Below are 20,458 nucleotides of genomic sequence, written 5' to 3' on the forward strand. Positions count from 1 at the left end.
AATAATTTCTCTGCTGAGTTATTCTGAGTGCAATATGGCGAAAAAAGTAAAAAGCCCTAAAATAACGTGTGTTTGAACCCCTAAAACATGATGTGGGCAAATTTTTTTTGTTTTTTTAATTGTATTATTGGAAAGATCTTATTTCAAAATTTTAGAAACAATAAAAACTGTCTTGGAGAGATTTTACTTATGAACGAAAAAAACTTGGTCAATATATAAATTTTTTGAGTTTTACAATTTCGTCCTAAACATAAAGATTTATCATACTGCATCAAAATCAAAGCTTATTGTGCCAAAAATCAAAATATTTTAATGTTCAAAAAATATTTTTTAACATTTGCTTGAGTTATTTCTAGGGATTTTCGGGTCTGGGTACCCGTTTCTTTTCGGACACGGCGAGTCTGTGGCTGAATATCTGGTCTAAGACTCGGCGAGTCTCGTGATTTGAATGCCTGGAGTTGTTTCGGACGCATCAGGGTGTTTTTTGAATCCCTGACCTCTCTAGTCATCTGTATGTGATGCATAATAGCATGCTTAGATAATTCTGTAGTTATATTATCGCTAGGGCAACTCACGGTAAAAAAAGTTCATAAAATTAACGGTTGGATCAAAACTGTCAATTACAAAATAGTTGAGTAAATCTAATCCAGAAAGAGGCAAAATATAAATTATAATATTTTCTAATGTATTTTAAAACAATTTTGTATCATTTAAGAAACTCTTAAAGGTATTGGAAGTGTGCACTTTAAGAAAATATTAATATGGAACATGAGTTGACAATACGCTAAAGCCTATTAAATTAAATGTTGAAGCTTTTAGTAGAAACGCTTCTAATCTTGCAACATCCCAATTAGCAATTGATTTTATGTTAAGAAAATTAAAAGAATCTAATGGTACTTTAAGTAGAGAGCTTTTAATGACAACAAAAACTAGAATATATAGCCATTAAATTCAAGATTTAGAAGAGCTATTTTAATCTCTTCAATATGGTACTACGCCAAGGAAAAGAAAAAAACTTACAACAGATTTATTGAAGAGATTATCTTATTATCTATAAAATACTGCGGATAAATGCATGTTATTGGCAATTTAAAATACTAGAGAAGTTGAGGCAACTGACTATGGGCACCAACCAAAAAGGGGCGTTTGTTTTTTTGTTATATATGTATTTTTCTAAATTTTATTACGAAATTTTAGGCGACGATTACTCATATGCCTAAGAGCACCATCAATCCAACACGTCACAAATGCGGTCCTGGTTATATATGCTAAATCTAGTTTAACAATACAGCTTTTACAACACATTTTCTGCAACAAAAAACTAAAAATAAATATTTTTATGTTAACATATTGTTTCTTATCTACAAAAAAAAAAAATTGTGGTAAAAAAAATTCAGTTGTACGAAACTATAATCAACTTGATTCCAAATTACATATTTAAAATAGCTTTAAATTTGGAATTAATGTCTGAAACAACAATTGACGGTAAATTGTAATATCGATCTGTTGTAGAACTGATTGGATTTGGAATGACTGCAATAACATGCTGCTCAGGAACCCAACAATCGTCCTTGGTGCTAGGCCAGTAAAATAACTGAGCCATGCCATGAGGATGCATAAAATCAATGAAAACATCTTCCGGTTCTTCTGAAATTTCACAAACATGTCCAATCCACCAATGTACATCGTAAATACATGCAACAAAATTTCCAGGACTAAGATCAGACAGTGAAACTAATTTGGTTGAGTTGTTGTTGTAACTCTCATTAACGTTTGCAATAAAAGATGTATTGTCATTTAAAATACGACTGACACGAACCTGATTTTCATTTACAGGTACGAATTTGTGATTATCGCGAGTACCTGCAACTGTGTTTCCAGTACTAAATCGTTTCTCTTGATTGTCTTTAATATTGTCTACTTCACTATCAACATAAATAAATGAAATACCCGTGATACTTTCCTTGCAAAAATCATATAAATTTAAGGGCGTTAAAATTTGATTATCAATTGGCCGTTGAAGACTGGCTTGTGCTGCTAAACGCTTCACAGTTACTCCAATTCCATCACAGGGAGATTTTCCATGACTAGTTGCAAAGAAGTTCCATTCTGCTCTAATACCATAGTCAGTATAATGGTGACATAAATTCATAAAATTTTTGAAGTTTTTGTACTGTGCAGCTGAACCGTCACTGAAATAATGAATAAGTTCAAAAGATAAAAATGTTTTAAGTCCAGTTAATAATTTACTAAGAAATACATAAACAGAAATACTATCGTGATGCATACAATTACTGATAACACAATAACATTTATTTTTAAGTATGTCATTAAGTTTGTAGTAAACAACAAAAGGATGCAAAGTTGTTTGGCTGTTTTCCCAGTAAAACCCTTGAACAGCATCTTGCACAAAAAATGAATAGTTTTCAGAAAAATCCATCAAAATGATCAACTCATTTGATTTCAGTTCATTTTTCAATAATCGCAAATAGTTGTTTTGGTTTTTGGCAATAAAATGATGCTTAGATAAAATAGATACTTTTGAAATTAAATCATCTATGAAGTCGTCTACTGGTAATTGCAAAGATTCTAAAGTTTCAGGATCTACTTTTATCCATTGCTTGAATGTTATAGTTTCATCAGATTCAAAGTCTTTAAATTTCTCTTCAAGATAAGCCTTTAACATTTCATTACTTGGATATTTATCGCAACGATGAAGCATACATTCTTTAGATTCAATATCACAAACTATTCTTTCAATTAGACATTTATAGTCTACCGTAACTGGGCTACTTGCAAGCATTAATTTTATATTCTGGTGAATAGTACATACACAAATACAATGGGTACCTGAAGATCTAACAGTTATACACCATTTTGGACGTAACTCGCAGAATTTAGAAAATCTGACTTCAGCTCCATTTTCTTTTTTATACTCCAAAAAAAGTTCCTTTAAATTAACTAACAGTAATTTTTTTTTCATATGCACTTTTTTTGCACCAATGCCTACAGATACAAAATCCTTTTTCCCTGGACATGTTCTGCTAAAAGCTTCGTGTTCATAAAATTTCAAAATTTTTTCTTTGACATGTTCTGGCAATTTCTTTGCTCCATTTCTTTCTGGAAGTGCTAATATTCCACTTTTTGCTTTTAACTTTTTTGCTGCTTTAGCCATTCTGTCTGATACTTTAAACTCACTACATATTTTTATTCTTGACCAACTGTTTGGTATAAGAGTTAAAACTTGAACTTTTTCACGGGGATTACTGATTGTAGATATTTTATCTTTCAATTCTAATATCAAATCTGACCAGTCAATGGAATTCTCACACTCTTCACTTGCACTGCTTAGTGGTAGGACACTATTATCTGGTGATAGACCACTAACAACAACTATTTTTTCTGCAACTGCTATTTGCACTTTCGAAATTTTGCTCTTTACATAACTAGCATGATCTCTCTTACCAACACGTTTTCTTAAAGGTGAAATTCCAATTTCAGAAAGGCTAGTATTAACAGTGTCAGTTGAACAAAATATATCATCTATGTCATCAATATCGTCAATTTTTTCACTTGAAGAGCTTGTGGTTGAATAAGCTTTGCGGCACTTAGGACACAATTTTTGACCTGGAAAAGTAACTTTATTTGTTAAATTCGAAAAACAGTCTGCAGTCTCTTGGTCAATACATCTCAAGCCTTTAACTGAGCAACGATTGGCCATACCAAAAGGGTTTAAACAATGGCACTGTAAATGCGTGTATTTAACCAACAGCAGTGATTTGTGGTGGAAACAAATTAAAGTAATATTTTTAATTAAATTATAAGTTCGCCTCACAATCAAACTCTGTTCCTCGTTCGAAAGTTCTGAGCAAAAGTCAATAAAAACCTTTTTTCGAGAATAAGTACTTAAATGACATAAACTTTCCATCAAATTTTCCAATACAACAAGTAGTTAAGTTTTGTTCAACAGACATGTCAGGATAAATTTAAAATAACTCTTATTATAACATCTATTCTAATTTTCGTCTTCGAATATTAGATGTTAGTGATAAACTTAAATATTTGAAATTAATTTAGAGAGATTTGTCCGTAGAATAATAATATACTTACTTACTAAAATTACCTCTACATGGCAATAGTTAATATACGGACCTTAATATCGTTTTTAAAATATCAAAGACTTTGCAGACCTAACTTAGCATATAAAAACTAGATGTTTTTCGTTCATAAGTAAAATCTCTCCAAGACAGTTTTTATTGTTTCTAAAATTTTGAAATAAGATCTTTCCAGTAATACAATTAAAAAAACAAAAAAAATTTGCCCACATCATGTTTTAGGGGTTCAAACACACGTTATTTTAGGGCTTTTCACTTTTTTCGCCATATTGCACTCAGAATAACTCAGCAGAGAAATTATTAAAATAGCAAATTTTTAATCCATATCATTATGACAGTATGTAGAACCTTTTGACAAAATAGCAATATTAAAAAACTTTTAGTTTTAGAGATATGACCCTACAAATAAGTAAAAAATATTTATAGTGTTGCGTTTGTGACGATATTTGGCGAACCATAGACTAAAATATAGACATAATATGAAACTTGTAATAAATTATTTGTGATCTGCACCTTCGGTTTACAAAGAAACCACGTTTTTAAGATATATTACCCTTTCAATGCAAAAATATAGGACCCCAAATATACGAATTTTAGCTACTGACAGATATTGAAGTTTGGGTAAGCTTTACAAAAAGTACCACAAAATTTGAAATAATAATTATTTTGATCTGAAATTTTGGCAATGTTCATGAAACATGTTTAACAACATACTGTCAAAATTTTATTAAAATCGGAGATGGTAGTGCGGGGATTATTTCGGAAATTGGACCGTTTGGCGTGGAATGACCCGTGAGTTTCATTTTAGATTGGCTTATAGTAGTATGGTACTTTTTACTGAGATGAACTCTCTTTTTCCTTTCGTTGTCCATCTCTTTTTGAATCTCGCTTATTTTCTGAAGGCGGTAAACGTGTCGTTCTTCAAGCGATGTCGCTTGAAGAACATCAGCTGGAGTTGTAGGAAGATTCGGATACAAAGATTTATATTCCATTTTTATTAAGACAAAAAAATAAATTTTTTAAATTTATTTTTAAAGAAAATTGTCGCTTTTGTTGTAAATATCCATAAAGACCTGATCTACGGGCTCTGAAATCATCAGGCTGTGATTAAAATAATTCAGCTTTAAATTACATCACCAAACAATTTACTTATAGCCCCGAAAGAAGTTATCAAGACCCTGCAGCCTTTTTAGACTTGGTCAAAGAAGCAGTCATAAAAGTCATGGAAAGAAACACAAAAACGAACCTTGTTTTTACGTGTGAGCATTGTTACTGGACAAGAAACTCTTCGCACAGTGATCTTCCCGTCTAAATATGAAATTGTTCTCGAGGGAACAGATTTAAAAGAAAGATATGACACATGGAAAGAAAGAATTCTTGAAAACATGACTAATTACAACAAGGAGGGATCTAATTGTAGAGTGTCTAAAATTTTAAAAATAGATGCTAACATGATCAATTACACCCCTCTCACCGCCTCGTCATGGATTGAACTTCCTGATGACTTGAAAAACAAAAAGACAATTATCAATATGGAAAACAAAGACAATGAATGCTTTAAATGGTGTGTCATCAGAGCGCTAAATTTGGAGAATAATCATAATGAAAGGATTACTGAAAACTTGATTAGAGAGTCAGAAGAGTTAAATTGGGAAGGAATTGATTTTCCTGTCAAGCTCGATAAAATAGACAAGTTTGAAAAGAAAAATAAAGAAATTATTATCAACGTTTTTGGATACGAAAACAAAAAACCTTACCCTTTACGAATATCCAAAAATTTGGATCGAAAGCATACTATTGATTTGCTGCTCATTTCAAACGAAGACACTGACCATTATTGCTTGATTAAAAGTTTCAGTCAATTTGCCTTCTCTTCAGTATCAAAAGGTAAAAGAAAGAAATATTTTTGCAGAAATTGTCTTCAAGCTTACGACAAGGAAGAGATGCTTCACAATCATCAATCTTACTGTTATGAACACAGCTCGGTCCGAATCAAACTTCCTAAAAAAGGTATACAAATTAAGTTTACCAATAAAAGCAGGTCGATGAGAGTTCCTTTTATGGTGTATGCCGACTTTGAAAATTTCATCAAACCCATTGATGATAAAAATAAATATCCTGATGGCGAGTCTTACACGAGACAATATCAAAAGCACACTCCAAGCTCCTTCTGCTATTTTATCAAAGGTCCTTAAGGATATAAAGAGAAAACCATCACGTACACGGCGGAAAGCGATGACGACGATGTTGCGTCAATTTATAGACTGGCTCAATACAGACATTATTAAAATTTACAATTAATACAAATTTAAAAGAAAGCCTGTCATGACCTATGAAAAGCAAAAGGATTTTAAAGCTGCAACTCAATGACACATTTGCGAAGAAGATCTCGGTAACGACAAAGTACTAGACCACTGTCATTTAACTGGAAAGTATCGTAGAGCTGCTCATAAAAAATGCAACTTGGATTATCAAATTCCAAAATTGATCCCAGTCGTCTTTCACAACTTGTCTGGTTATGACAGCCATTTGTTCGTCAAGAAATTGGCTGGAAAACTAAAATGCATCCCAAATAACGAAGAAAAATACATCAGCTTCTCAAAAGAAATTAAAGTGGATGAATGGAAAGATAAAAAAGGTGAAACACGTGAAGTATGTCGAGAATTACGATTTATTGACAGCTTCAAGTTCATGTCTTCCAGTTTAGACAGTTTGGCTAAAAATCTAACTAACGACCAATGCATAAACGTTGCTAAATATTACTCTGGAAAGCAGTTTGAATTATTAAGAAAAAAACGAGTTTACCCTTACGATTGGGTGGACTCGATCAAAAAGTTTTTTGAAAGATAATTGCCTCCGAAAAAAGCGTTTTTCTCCAAGCTTAACGATAAAGAAATAGAAGATGAAGACTATGCGCATGCTCAAACGGTTTGGACTGAATTTGGCTGTGAAACGTTCAGAGACTATCACAATCTGTACAACGTTTCTGATGTCTTAATTTTGGCAGATGTCTTTGAAAATTTCAGAGACGTTTGCAGTAAATACTATGGATTAGACCCTGCTTGGTATTACACTTCTCCTGGACTGGCTTGGGACGCTTGTTTGAAAATGACCAAAATAGAGTTGGAGCTTCTAAGCGATCCTGACATGTTGCTCATGTTTTAAAAAGGAATACGCGGCGGAATCAGCATGATTTCAAACCGACATGGAACTTCGAATAACAAATACATGGGTAATTCTTATGATTCGAGCAAAGAGTCAACCTTCATCCAGTACTTAGACGCTAACAATTTATACAGGTGGGCTATGAGCAAACCTCTTCCCACTAAAGGTTTTGAATGGATAAATGAATACGAACTTTTAAATTGGAAATCCATGCCATGCATTCTTGAAGTGGATTTAGATTATCCTGAAAGTCTTCACGATGAGCATAATGATTACCCTTTGGCTCGTGAAATAATGAAAATTAACAAAGTCGACAAGCTCACTCCAAATTTAAACCCTAAAAAAAATTACATTGTTTATCATGAAAACCTTAAACTGTATGAACGAATGGGACTGGTCATTACAAAAATACATCGAGGTATTACATTTGAAGAAGAACCTCGGATGAAAATTTACATTGATCGCAACACTGATTTGAGAACAAAATCCAAAAACTACTTTGAGAAAGATTTTTTCAAACTCAGGAACAACTCCGTCTTTGGAAAAACTATGGAAAACATTGAAAAGCATGTAGACGTCAGACTGGTCACTAAAGAAAAAGAATCCTTAAAATTATCTTAAAGACCCAACTTCGAAAGTCGAACCATTTTTGATGAAAACTTGATCGCCGTTCACATGAGGAAAGCAAAGCTCTTTTACAACAAACCCATTTATTTAGGAATGTGGATCTTGGACATAAGCAAAACTCTAATGTTCGAATTCCATTACGACTACATCAAACCAAAATACTCTGATCGTGCAAAACTGCTCATGACCGATACAGACTCTCTCATTTACGAAATTGAAACAGAAGATTTTTACAAAGACATTGTCGAGGATGTAGAAAGCAAATTTGACACGAGCGAATTCGATAAAAACCACCCTGCTATTAAAAGCGTTGGTTTCAAGGTTAGCGCTAACAAAAACGTCATCGGAATGTTTAAAGATGAAACCGGAGGATAGCAAATTGAAGAATTTGTTGGACTTTGACCAAAACTCTACTCTTACAAGATCAATGAAAAAGAGCACAAAAAATGCAAAGGGGTCAAGAAAAATGTTGTCGAAAATAAAATAGAACACCAAGACTACAAAGACTGTTTAAAGAATAGAAAAGAAATCTTTGCAAAAATGAACATCATCCGATCTCACAAGCATGATATTTACACCGAAAAAATAAACAAAGTCGCGTTGAGTGCTGAAGATGATAAAAGAATCATTTTGGAAGATGATATCAGCACCTCGGCTCATGGACATTACAAAACACTTAAAAAGCAAGAATAATAAAGTAAATGAATATCACTTTATTAAATGAAAAAATTCTAAACCAATTTGACGCTGACTCTGAAGACGATGTTGTCATGGCAAAATATGTTTCTTCACTCATGGAAAAAAACTTATCAAAAGGAACAATTCAAAAACTGCAAGAAAAATTAAAGCATTTAGACAAACGAAAAAATGAAAAAGCTTTTTTTATTGCAAAAACCATTCATCTTGTTCAGCGATTTCAAGACATTTTACAAACAAAACTCTCTTTTGAAGAAATAGACAAATTTAACGCTGAAAAGGAAGACATTCAAAGAAAATACTTTCAAATAGCTAAAAAACTTGTCGAGTTGAAAAAGTGGACTCATTAAATTACAACAAAAACCATTCTACTTGTTCAAATGCAAATTATGCTCAAATGAAGACCTGAACAAGTTTGAAATGGACGACTGCAATAAAAAAATTTGCATAAAATGCTCTTTTCAACAAGAAACTCTGGAGATTAAAAAAGGTTACTATTATCACAGCGCAAACAAAACCAACTCTTCAAGAATAATCCACTTCCAAGAATGCATCAAACAATACAACAGAAAGCAAAACTGCAAAGTTCAAAAGGAAGTCTTTGAAAAACTTAAAAACAAACTTCAAGCTTTAAACCTTCTTGTCAACTCCAATAAAAAAAGCATCAAATATTCTAAAATCACTAAAGACCACATACTCATCTTCTTTAAACAACTGGGATTCAACAATCACTATGAAGATGCCAAATACATTTATTTCGTACTAACTGGAAAAAGAATCGACGACATTGAATACTTGGAAGAACAGCTCATCAAAGACTATAAAGAATTATCTTCTCTCTATGACCTATTTTACGGAAAAGACAATCCAAAAGAAATTAAAAGAAAAAGCTTTATTAACGCGCAGTACATCTTATTTCAACTCTTAAAAAACAGAAGTCACCCGTGCAAAATTAAAAAATTTTCTTTTTTTAAAAACAATTGATAAAAAAACAGATGCCTGATGAAATTTGCTCTCATCTATTTTAAAAACTGGGATGGACTTTTACACCCACTTTTTAATTATTAACTCATCATATATGAGAAAAGTATCAATGTCCTAGAACCCGCATCTCATAATAAATTGACTTAAAATTAATGAAAAATATGCGTAAAAAAATATTAATCAAAAAAGTTTATTTTTTTAAATGTTTAACGCGCTTAAGTATGGAAAAGGTATCAATGTCTCAGAACCCGCATTTCTCTACTACTGCTTATTCAATGACAATTAACAAAAGTCAAGGTCAAACAGTTGATAGAGTTGGGTATATCTTAAAAAACCATGTTTCTCTCATGGTCAACTATATGTTTCATGTTCAAGAACTAGAGCATTTAATAGTTTGTTTTTCAAAATTGATAAACATCTCATTCAAGGTATGGTAGGTGAAAAATGTTACACAAGTAATGTTATATTTTCTAATGTTCTTAATTTGTAGTCTTCAGATTTCTATTTCCAAAAGTTACTGTTTGTGGGTTGGGAGAACGTTTTGTATGTATAACTTTATTTTTTTAACATTTTTTTTTTCATAGTTTTTGATAAATATATCTGTTATTTAATATTGTTAAATAATGTGTTTATAAGTTTTATATAAAACCACCCAGCAGAAAAAAAATGTTTTTAAAATGTTTCAATTACTCAATTTGAAATTGCTCCTAATACGTCTTTTTAAAGTATAGAACGCAAATCTGAGAACACGCATCGGAAAGTCGTTAACAATGCGTCTTGAAAATGCGTGTGTTATCCCAAATAAAAAAAAGTATTGCAAACGTTTTTCTGAACTTACATAAGATGTCTAAAATGCGTTACTTTTTAGTGTAGAACGCAAATCTAAAAATACGTGTTTTAAAGATGTCTTTTAAACCGCTAAATTTAGCGGTTTAACAATGTTTATAAAAATTGCATCTTTTTAACAAATTTAAACCATAAAAAACGACAAATAAATTTTTAGCTTGAATTTAAAATTTCTGTTAAAACAATGCATACAGTAAGTTATATATATTTTATAATAAATTATATATATGTATTACATAATGAATATAAAATGAAATTGATTAATTCTATTTTGGCGAAAGCTTTAACTCAGCGGCATTTTTCAACTTGTTTCCAACAATTTTTCGTATAGACCTTTGATCAGCACTTGACCATTTGGCCATAACTGCGCCTATAATTTTAATAATATTATTAAATACATTAGATACATGTATACATTATATAAACCCGTTAGTACAGATAATTATAACTGATCTCACCGTAAATTGCACTACTGTACTCTAATTTTTCAAAGGAAACCTTTGTTTTTGAAGTACCTTTACGTTCTTTTCCCTTCAAATTCATTTTTGATCGTAGCTCAACATCTAATAATCTCAAAAATAAAATGATATGAAAAAAATTATATATATAACCAGATAATTAACTATTAAAAAATATGTTTAAATCATATTCACAACTAAAATCGAAATGTTTTTAAATTGTTACCAGAATAAAGTATAATTATTTAAAAAGTGTATTAGTGATAAATATACTTTGTTATTAAGTTGCGTGTAAGTTGTTCAAAATTATCGCCACCAATACCTTTTAGCTTTTCCAACTGCAAGTAAATTTAAAAAAAAAAAATTAAATATAAACTTCATAATCCAGCGAAAACCTAAATAAATTTCCATTTTAGTTCTAGAAAAATCTGCAACATGATTTAAAAGCATTTATATAAAAATAGCATGTTGCTAAATGCTCCTCATTTTTGTGTGTGCAAACTTAAATCAGTGCGCCGTTGATTTAAAATTTAAAAGTATATTTATAGATGATAAAATCATGTAAAATAACAAAATCTTCTTTTCATCCATATCCTTTAGTGATTCATTTTCTTTTTCTAATGTTTCAACACCCATTATCATATTTATTTCATTTGGAGTCACATTATTGTTATTAACTTATAATGATGTATTTATTCCATCTCAAATCTCAATTAATAATGAAAGCCTTTTTTTTTTTACATTCTAAAACAAATCTTATAGCTTAATATAATTGAAAACAATATATTTAGATATAAAATACACTCAATAAAATATAAAACATACTAGTTGTTGACATGAGACACTTTTCTAAGTGAATGCTCCCACCTGATTCAGCATCTGTTTGTAGACATCGCTTAGATGAGGTATTTTCCAGATTTTCAAATTTCTGTGATTTAATACTTTTATGTATAATTCCTTGATTTGGACTATACAACCCTTAATATAATTATATAATCAATTATTCATTTTTTAAGTTCATTAACTCATTAATTTATAATATTTCTCATTCAATTTCAATAAAAATAGAAAACATTCTAAACAAATCTAGTGAGGGTTTTAATTGACAGGAAGAAATTGATTGAAGAAGTTGAGTTAGTGGATCTACCTGACATGATGATAAGCTTGACGAATAAATGCCTACAAAAAACAAAATCCCTATAAAATAAGATTTTTAATCTAACATACCATTTAAAATTAAAAATTTCAATAAATATTCATTGTTTTCAAGATAAACCTCTTACAATCGTCATATATTTAATTTAAACGTCATAAACGTCATAAATATAATTTAAACAATTTCTTATTTTAAACATAACCTCTTTCTCTAAGTGGTGAAGGAGGAACCGGCAAATTTTGTACAACATTAAAGTCAATAATTTTATTTGATACGTTATCTACAAAAATATCATTGTTCAAACTTATATACAGTATTTAAAGTATAGCAATTTATTAAATATGGTAACAATATTTCCACTTGGTCACTCACTATTTATAGAGATATTTTCACTTTTACTTTCTAATGAAAATGCATAATCTTTACACAATTGCTCATCATCTTATTAGATACAAAAAAACGATGAAATTTTTAAATTTACAAAGCATTTCATATATACCTTTCAAATGAAAAATGTGTTTGAATAGAAAAAGTATTACCGCTTTCAGTTATAAACTTGATCATAGTAAATTGATTCCACATTTTTATCTCCAATTTGCCTTCCATTGCTTTCCTCTCATCTTTTATTCCATCAGGCCAATAAATTATAGTTTTTTCACGGTTTACCCAACTTCTGGGGATAGCATCTTCAAAGATCCTTGGACCTATCTCTCTCCAGATAACATGTGCCCACAACATAATATTTAAAATGTGTGTATATATATATATATATATATATATATATATATATATATATATATATATATATAACATTTTTATATTTGATATATATATAATATATATATACTATGATATATATATATATAATATTTATATATATATAATAATAATATATATTATATATATATATATAAAATATATGTATATATATAATATATATATACTATGATATATATATATATATATAATATGATATATATATAATATATATATAATATATGTATATATATAAATATATACACATATATATATACATATATATATATATATATATATATATATATATATATATATATATATATATATATATATATATTATATATATATATATATATATATATATATATATATATATATATATATATATATATATATATATATATATATATGTATATATATATACATATATGTATATATATATATATACATATATGTATATATTTGTTTTGTTTAATATTAGTTAAATGCATCATTTATGATACAATAAGGTAGCTATAAAAAACACAAGCTTTTGAAAAATGTTGATAATCTAAAACAAAAAATTCAAAAAGCAGCTGTAGACGCAGCACTTCCATTTGTTGAAGTATTTCAACAATTTGAAAAGGTAGTCACAGCTTGCTTTGGAACAGAACTGGATGACAATTTTCAATAGCATATTGACAAATTCAAAGATCCCTATCTGGCACTTCCAATCTCAATCACTCCAAAGGCCTACACTGTGTTCTTTCATGTATCTCAGTTCATCTCTATCAGCAATCAATTCTAAGAAGTCATTCTTGAAGTAAAAATCTTTTTTATGTTTTGTTCTGTGCTTGTTCCTTTGTAATTTATTCAGAAAATAAATATTTTGAAAGAAAAAATCTTTGTATAGTTGCCAAAATTAAAAATTTGTCAAAAAAGTAATCTCTCAAATTTAGCCGGTATAGGAAAAAACTTAAAATGCAATTTTCTCTCACGGACGGAAATCATTGATTTTAAAATCACTTGTTCTGATATCCCATGGGTATGTACTTTGATCCCTACAAAGGATTTTTTCGGGTGTTTTCATTGATAACTCACCCCCAAATTATGGAACAGTGTGCAGATATATCAAAATTAGGTTTGTTTTGTTTTGGAGGTATCTTCTAGCGTACTTCACTATCATCACTTTCAAAATCGGAAGAATTAACAGGTCTTTTTTTCTTGCGTTCTTTTCCTCTTGATTGATAAATAACCAATGAACATAACCACCAATCTATCTTTTCTCATGTAAAGTGTATTATCTTTCCGCCTTCGTATAATTTTTTTTCTAAATATATATTCTTGAAAAAGTGAGTTATATTATTATCACACATTGGTGTTAGCAATAAAAAAACTTTTTTAACTGACGATAAAGTTTATTTACTAAACATTTTCAAATCAAAATAATAATAATAATAATAATAATAATAATAATAATAATAATAATAATAATAATAATAATAATAATAATAATAATAATAATAATAATAATAATAATAATAATATTATTATTATTAATAATAATAATAATAATAATATGCATCAAAATCCAGTTTTAGTTTATAAATCCTAGTTTATAGGATTTATAACCTAAAACTGGATTTTTTATATATATAGATTGGTGATTATGTTCATTGGCTATGTGTTATATCAAAATAATACAAAGCTCTTGTAAGTAAAAGAGTGCTCAATATTATAGTAATAGAGCAATATGTATATCTGTTATTTAAATGGAGAAAACAACATTTTAATAGTTTCGTGCCTTGTGACAATCATCAGCTATTAATTATAAACTAGTAAAAACCAACCCGTAATACGGGTTATGGACGGTCTATTAATTAATTTATAGGGGCTGTTTTCCACAATTTAAAGTTGCGAAACCTTAACTAATACCCTTTCAGAAAAACACTTTCAATTTGAAAAAATTAAACCATCTGTAAAATCAAAATAAAAAGTATGCGGAGCTAAAATAATTTACGAATTATTTAACGTTATTTGAGTAATTTACAACTGATATAGGTCATATCAGTGTAAGGCAATACCATTTTCCTCGACACTATTAAGTTCAAAACAATACGTTTTTAGTTACTAACACAAAATAATAACACTTCATCATGCTTTAAATTGACGAAAAAGTAAGGCTAAATTCATGTTATATTTTTTATATGATCTTTAATTAATAAGATAAATAAAAAGCAAACGCAAATTATGCATCAGTTATTCATTTTTTGGTATCCCCTTGATACATTTTTTTTTTAAAAAGAAAATTATCTTTAAAACGTTAAATGCACACGACTAAATAAGTTTATTAAAAATAACTGACCGTTTGACCATTACTATATATGGCAATAATCTGACCATTTTTATAGATGCCCTCTTTGTTTCAATAGTTTTTAGTAAACGGTAATTTGCTACCATTTACTTAAAATTCGTTTTGTTACTCGAAATTTAATTGTCTTAAATATTTTGTCACTAATAAAGGACCTCCCTTCCCCGTTTTTGTCTTAATGGTGGTCAGGAGAATAGAGTTAGTTTTGTTAAGAGTAATCAAGTTTTTGATGAAGACCTTTTAGCAGAATAATAAAACGTAAACCAATGATTTACATCTATAACAATTTTTTCTTTTTGATATATATTTTTAATATATAAAATTTAAATATCTAACAACAGAGTTAATCCATAAAAAACACAAATTTTGTAAGTTGCGGAAAAGTTCCGGCAAGAGATCCCAGAATGCAATTTTCGTCAATTAACAGGAGTTTCGCTTAGTGGATAGGCTTTGCTTGCCACGACAAGCGCTGAAGCTGTATTTGGTTATTTTTGCGCGACATAAAAAGAGATTCTATTATAAAGTTGCCATAGTACAATGAAGCATTGTCAAACTTTGTAAAGAGTTTGTTAACACCAGAATGGTCATGCTTAAACTTCGGAAGAACTGATTGGGCAATTGATAGTGTTTCCGATAAACCTTGCTCACACCTATAAAGAGCTGTAAAATACACCTTTTTCTGTAAAATGGTTGTTTTTGTTAGTGAAGTAAATGTCTACATGCAGTTACATACCCTTTTTTCCAAAATGTTCTTTTTGACCTTCCCTGAATTAAGTTGGTAGAACTTTTTGGCAATAGTCTTTCAACAAAAATCGAGTTTCTTCATCAAGACTTTCAAAACCAAAAACTTTGGCTTTTTTCTGTTGACAATTACGCATTAAATGTTTTTTGTAATCAATGATATCTTTTTCAGCAACTTCAATATCATAAACAGTATCCTCGTGGGCTGAATTATTTGATGCTAATCTTTTTATCTCAATTAAGTATTTGTTTAAGTTTTCACACTCATAACAAATCTAATCATTAGGGGCTATTGAAATCTGTTGCAATTGCTTGTCGGTTAAATCACTCAAAGCAAATATTGGGCAGTGGGATATAGAAGTAGGGTAGGTTGCACTGCAGTTAAACTGGAAACTAGTTTTGTAATATCGCTTGCTGCGTTCAAATAAATTGCTCAGCTCTATTCTTGTACTTCAAAGATAAATCTTGCAACATAGAGAAACCATTCATAGCTGCAGCAGTAATATCATCTAGTCTCGCTAAACATTTTTGTTGAGATGGTTTAACAGCATGAAGTATTCGCCACAAACTGCTTTCCGATAAAGGAGAGTAGTTTTCACTTCTGCAAACTTCCTTATAAAATGCAGTTGTATGACTCATTTTAGCTGTCAAAGCTGCACGAGATATTTTATATACATCATTTGAGTCAAATTTAATTTTTGTGACTCCATATGCAATATCTTGAAGAAGGCTGTTGTTAAATATGAAATCGAGAAAATGTTTAGCTTTTTTCTGGTCTAGTCGATTTCGCGTAATTTCTTTTTCGACAGGATTAGTTATACCTATGTTAGCATTCTTCGTTTTTCATGCCTGGTCTATCTTGTATTTCCAGCGCCCAAAAACTTTCAAAAGTAACTTCTTAATAAATTTTTCATGTTCAATTAAACACAGAACAATATGTTTACCCATAGAGTCACTTTCTTCATAAATTTTTACCAATTTTTTTAGATCATCAGGTACTGCTCATTGTCTGAAGTTTTCAAAGAACTTTTTAAAACAATTGAGATAAAGTCTTCATTCTGATTTGGGGCAATAGCTTCAGCGAACCTCTTTGCAAGCTGTCCCAGCCGGCAAACAGCGTTGAAATAACGTTAAATTAACGTTGAAACCTAACGTTGAATTTACGTTTATGCAACGATTAGAACAAAAGTTTTTTTCAACGTTGATTTATCAACCTTAAATCAACGTTCAATCGATGCAAAGTACGTTATATGAGCGTTGAATTTACGTTGAAATAATGTTTAGAACAGTGGTTCCCAACCTTTTCTTACCCGTTCCCCAAATTATATATCATAAAATCTCCATGGAACCCTTTGCTTTTAAAAACTATTACAAGGCAAACATTTTAAATTGTAATTTTTATTCATCAGGACAATATTTTATTCAAGGTATTTTTTAATTGAATAGACTATCTATGACCCAAAAATATTTTATCTTAGTTAATATATGATACAAAAACTGGTCAATGTTAATTCTGGCACTGCTTACCAGCAATTAATATCTGAAAACTCGGTTTAGTTTTTGATAGAGCACATCTAATAACTGCATCAATTTCAAGTCTATTTCTTTTTTCGGTTTTTACAGATAACATGGCTGAAAACCCTGCTTCGCACAAATATGATGTTGAAAAAGGAATAAGGGGTTTAAGTGCAATTGTTGAACACGATGGATATGAATTCCTCATTTTCAATCAGAAGTTATTCAATGGTGTTATTTTGAAGTGATCCTTAGCAGTGGAATAATTCTTTAACTCTATAAATTCTTCTTGTGCTTCCTCATTCACATTTTTCACATCACAGGAAAACGGTGATATAATTACTTCACTACTCAAAAGGTTCACATCTGGAAAATAGTTACCAAATTCATTAATCAAGTTATCTAGCTGACAAAGTATTTCTATCTTTATAACTTCGGGAAGCATGTTATTTCCAATTACGCTATTTAAATTTTGAAACATCAAATTTCCATTATTTATTCTAGTCTTATACAGTTTGAGCTTTTCAATGAATGCCTTCAGTTTATCCAAGTATGTAATGACATTAGCATTTTTGCCTTGAAGTTGCAAATTTAACTTTTTAAAATGACCCACAATGTCCACAAGATAAGCAGTTGTTATTTCAAAATTGTCAAATTCAAAATATTCTACCAGTCCATTTTTCATTTGATATAAAAACTTTCCCTTCGTTTCTAATCCACATTCCAAATGTTGTTTCAAGAAAAGAAGAGAACAAAAATTCTTCTTTGAATTTATTATTGTGAATATACCTACAAAATAAAATTAATTGTGCCATTGAACTTACATCTGTGGACTTATCCAACTGAATAGAAAAATATGGTGATTATTTAATTTCATTAATAACATTTTCTTTAATATTTGATAAAATGTAAGTTAGCCTTAATTTGACTGTATTATATAATAAAGATATATTATCTATCTTCTTTACAGCTTCTTCTCCAAATAATAATCTAACAATTTCTTTTGTACATGGAAGTATAACTTCTTCAGTCAATGTGTGCTTTTTTCTTCTGTGCTATTATATATTAAACCTTATAAGATGCTTCTACTATATTCTGTTGAGTTTTGTGAATAATCCCAGTTTTATCCAACTTACATCTCTTCAGTGATTCAAATTTTCTTATGAAAAATTCAGAATCTTTTGTTCGAAGATCAGGATGGCACTTATTCAAGTGAATAGCAAGCTTTGAGGGTTTCATAGAGTCATTTCCTAGTACTTTATAACAAGTAATACACTGTGCGTAGCAAATGGTTTCTTTTAGCATGTAGGTAAGACCATATTTCATATATTCATCTGAAATGACCTTTTTTTTACTTTTAGACATCTAAAGAATTTAAAAAATAATATAAAATAATGTAATATATTAACTCAAGATTTGTATAATTCAGTTGAGATTAGTATATTCTCGACTATTCAAAGAAAATAGTTAAAGAAATTACTTTCTTTCAAACCAATTAGTTAGGAAAAATATTTTTACCATAAGATAAGATAATTTTACATAGCACTTAAAATTTAAAGATGTAAGAATAATATAAAGTATTTATTGCTTCATTGTGGTTCGCAAGTCATAGACGGTTGACGTCGAATTGGCTTACACAGATTTTGTGCAACATATGTTGTCTAGCATGAATTACATTTTGAATTTAAGATTTATTTGTTTCTTTAAAACAGAGAAAAATTTCAAAATTAAAATTCAATAACTCAAATTTATTTTGAATTTACGTTTACCCTCTGCCCTTTTTAAAAGTTTACATGGACCCCCAGGGGTCCATGGACCACCGGTAGAGAACCACTGGTTTAGAATGACAGTTTTTTCAACGTTGATTTATAAACGTTAAATCAACGTTAGATCCTAACGTTAAATCAACCTTCAATTGACTCAATTAATTGTGTTTATTGGACTATCCATGTATATTACGCGTATAAATATACTGATTGTCAATAGTTAGACTATTTTTAGTTAAGTTTAGTTAGACATAATAGTAGAGAAAAAGATAACATTTGTTTATGATATATATATTTATATATTACATATATTTACATATACTTGAATAAAATCTACACAAATTTCTTTTCTATACCGCCACCTTTTCGAAATGGAGCGTATTTTAGGAAGTCACGGTTTGAAACTTTTGACTTTTTTGCCGACTAAATATCCCAAAAATGCCCTTTTTAGGGTTGATTCTAAATATATTGAGGACTCCAAAACAATAAATTTTAAAATCCTGGATTAAAATCCAAGGGAGATATTTAGCTTGGAAATTACCGAATTTTCTCACTTAATGAAATACTTTGTTTTGGAATTGTAAAGCCTAAATTAGCTCAAATAATTTTAATATCTATTTTATTATATTGCTGTAAAATAATAAATGGATAACAATAAAAAAATACACAATAAAATTATTATTCACAAGATTTCTAAATTTAATTATCACAAATATCTTCGCTGTGCCCTTTTGTGCTTCTTAGAATTTTTTTGCAATTGTAATCAACAACACAATTCAACAGCTGTTTGGAATAATCTGGATGAGACATAATCTTTTTGAATCTTTGCTAATGAGGCTTGAAATTTGAATGGAGTGCCTCTGTTGCTTGCTCACTCTAAATTCCAAGACCAGTTTTATGGTGCTTTAGAAATTGTGGAACATGGTAAAAGACAGCATGAACTGTTGGTGTGACAGAAACAGTCAACTTTAGATAATTGCTCTTAAACTCTTGAATCTTTTTCTCAAAGTCTGGAGAGAGTGAGCATCCAAAACGAGAATTAACAACTTGGAGAAACAAATATAGAACATGGCAGAAGTCAACCATTCTTTTGTTTTTGGCAAAACTTGAACCAAGTGCTTAATAAGATGGTTAACAACGCCAAGAAGTAAATGAAGTTCCATTGGAGGAATAGCTTCTAAGATTAGCTTTTCATCTGGGAATCGAAGTATTGGTGGATGAACAGCATTCTCGAATTCTTTTTATTTCTTTAGATCAGCATCTGATAAAATAAACTTTTG

General features: G+C 29.6%; 1 protein-coding gene and 1 pseudogene across 1 annotated transcript; both read right to left on the bottom strand.

Moving 5' to 3' along the window:
* Nucleotides 1-10,699: 10,699 nt before the first annotated feature.
* Nucleotides 10,700-12,785, bottom strand: LOC149888277 (uncharacterized). The gene is given in 9 exon segments (XM_090089261.1): nucleotides 10,700-10,803; nucleotides 10,892-11,004; nucleotides 11,165-11,235; nucleotides 11,468-11,635; nucleotides 11,694-11,859; nucleotides 11,965-12,070; nucleotides 12,250-12,327; nucleotides 12,420-12,488; nucleotides 12,587-12,785. Coding segments are annotated over 9 exon segments (1,074 nt in total).
* A 3,141-nt stretch (nucleotides 12,786-15,926) lies between these two features.
* LOC149888278 (uncharacterized) lies at nucleotides 15,927-17,620 on the bottom strand (annotated as a pseudogene).
* Nucleotides 17,621-20,458: the final 2,838 nt, after the last annotated feature.

This window comes from Hydra viridissima, unplaced genomic scaffold, assembly GCF_058129835.1.
Source record: "Hydra viridissima isolate aposymbiotic clone 2 unplaced genomic scaffold, HvirCarnegie_v1 scaffold_5, whole genome shotgun sequence".
Taxonomy (NCBI): domain Eukaryota; kingdom Metazoa; phylum Cnidaria; class Hydrozoa; order Anthoathecata; family Hydridae; genus Hydra; species Hydra viridissima.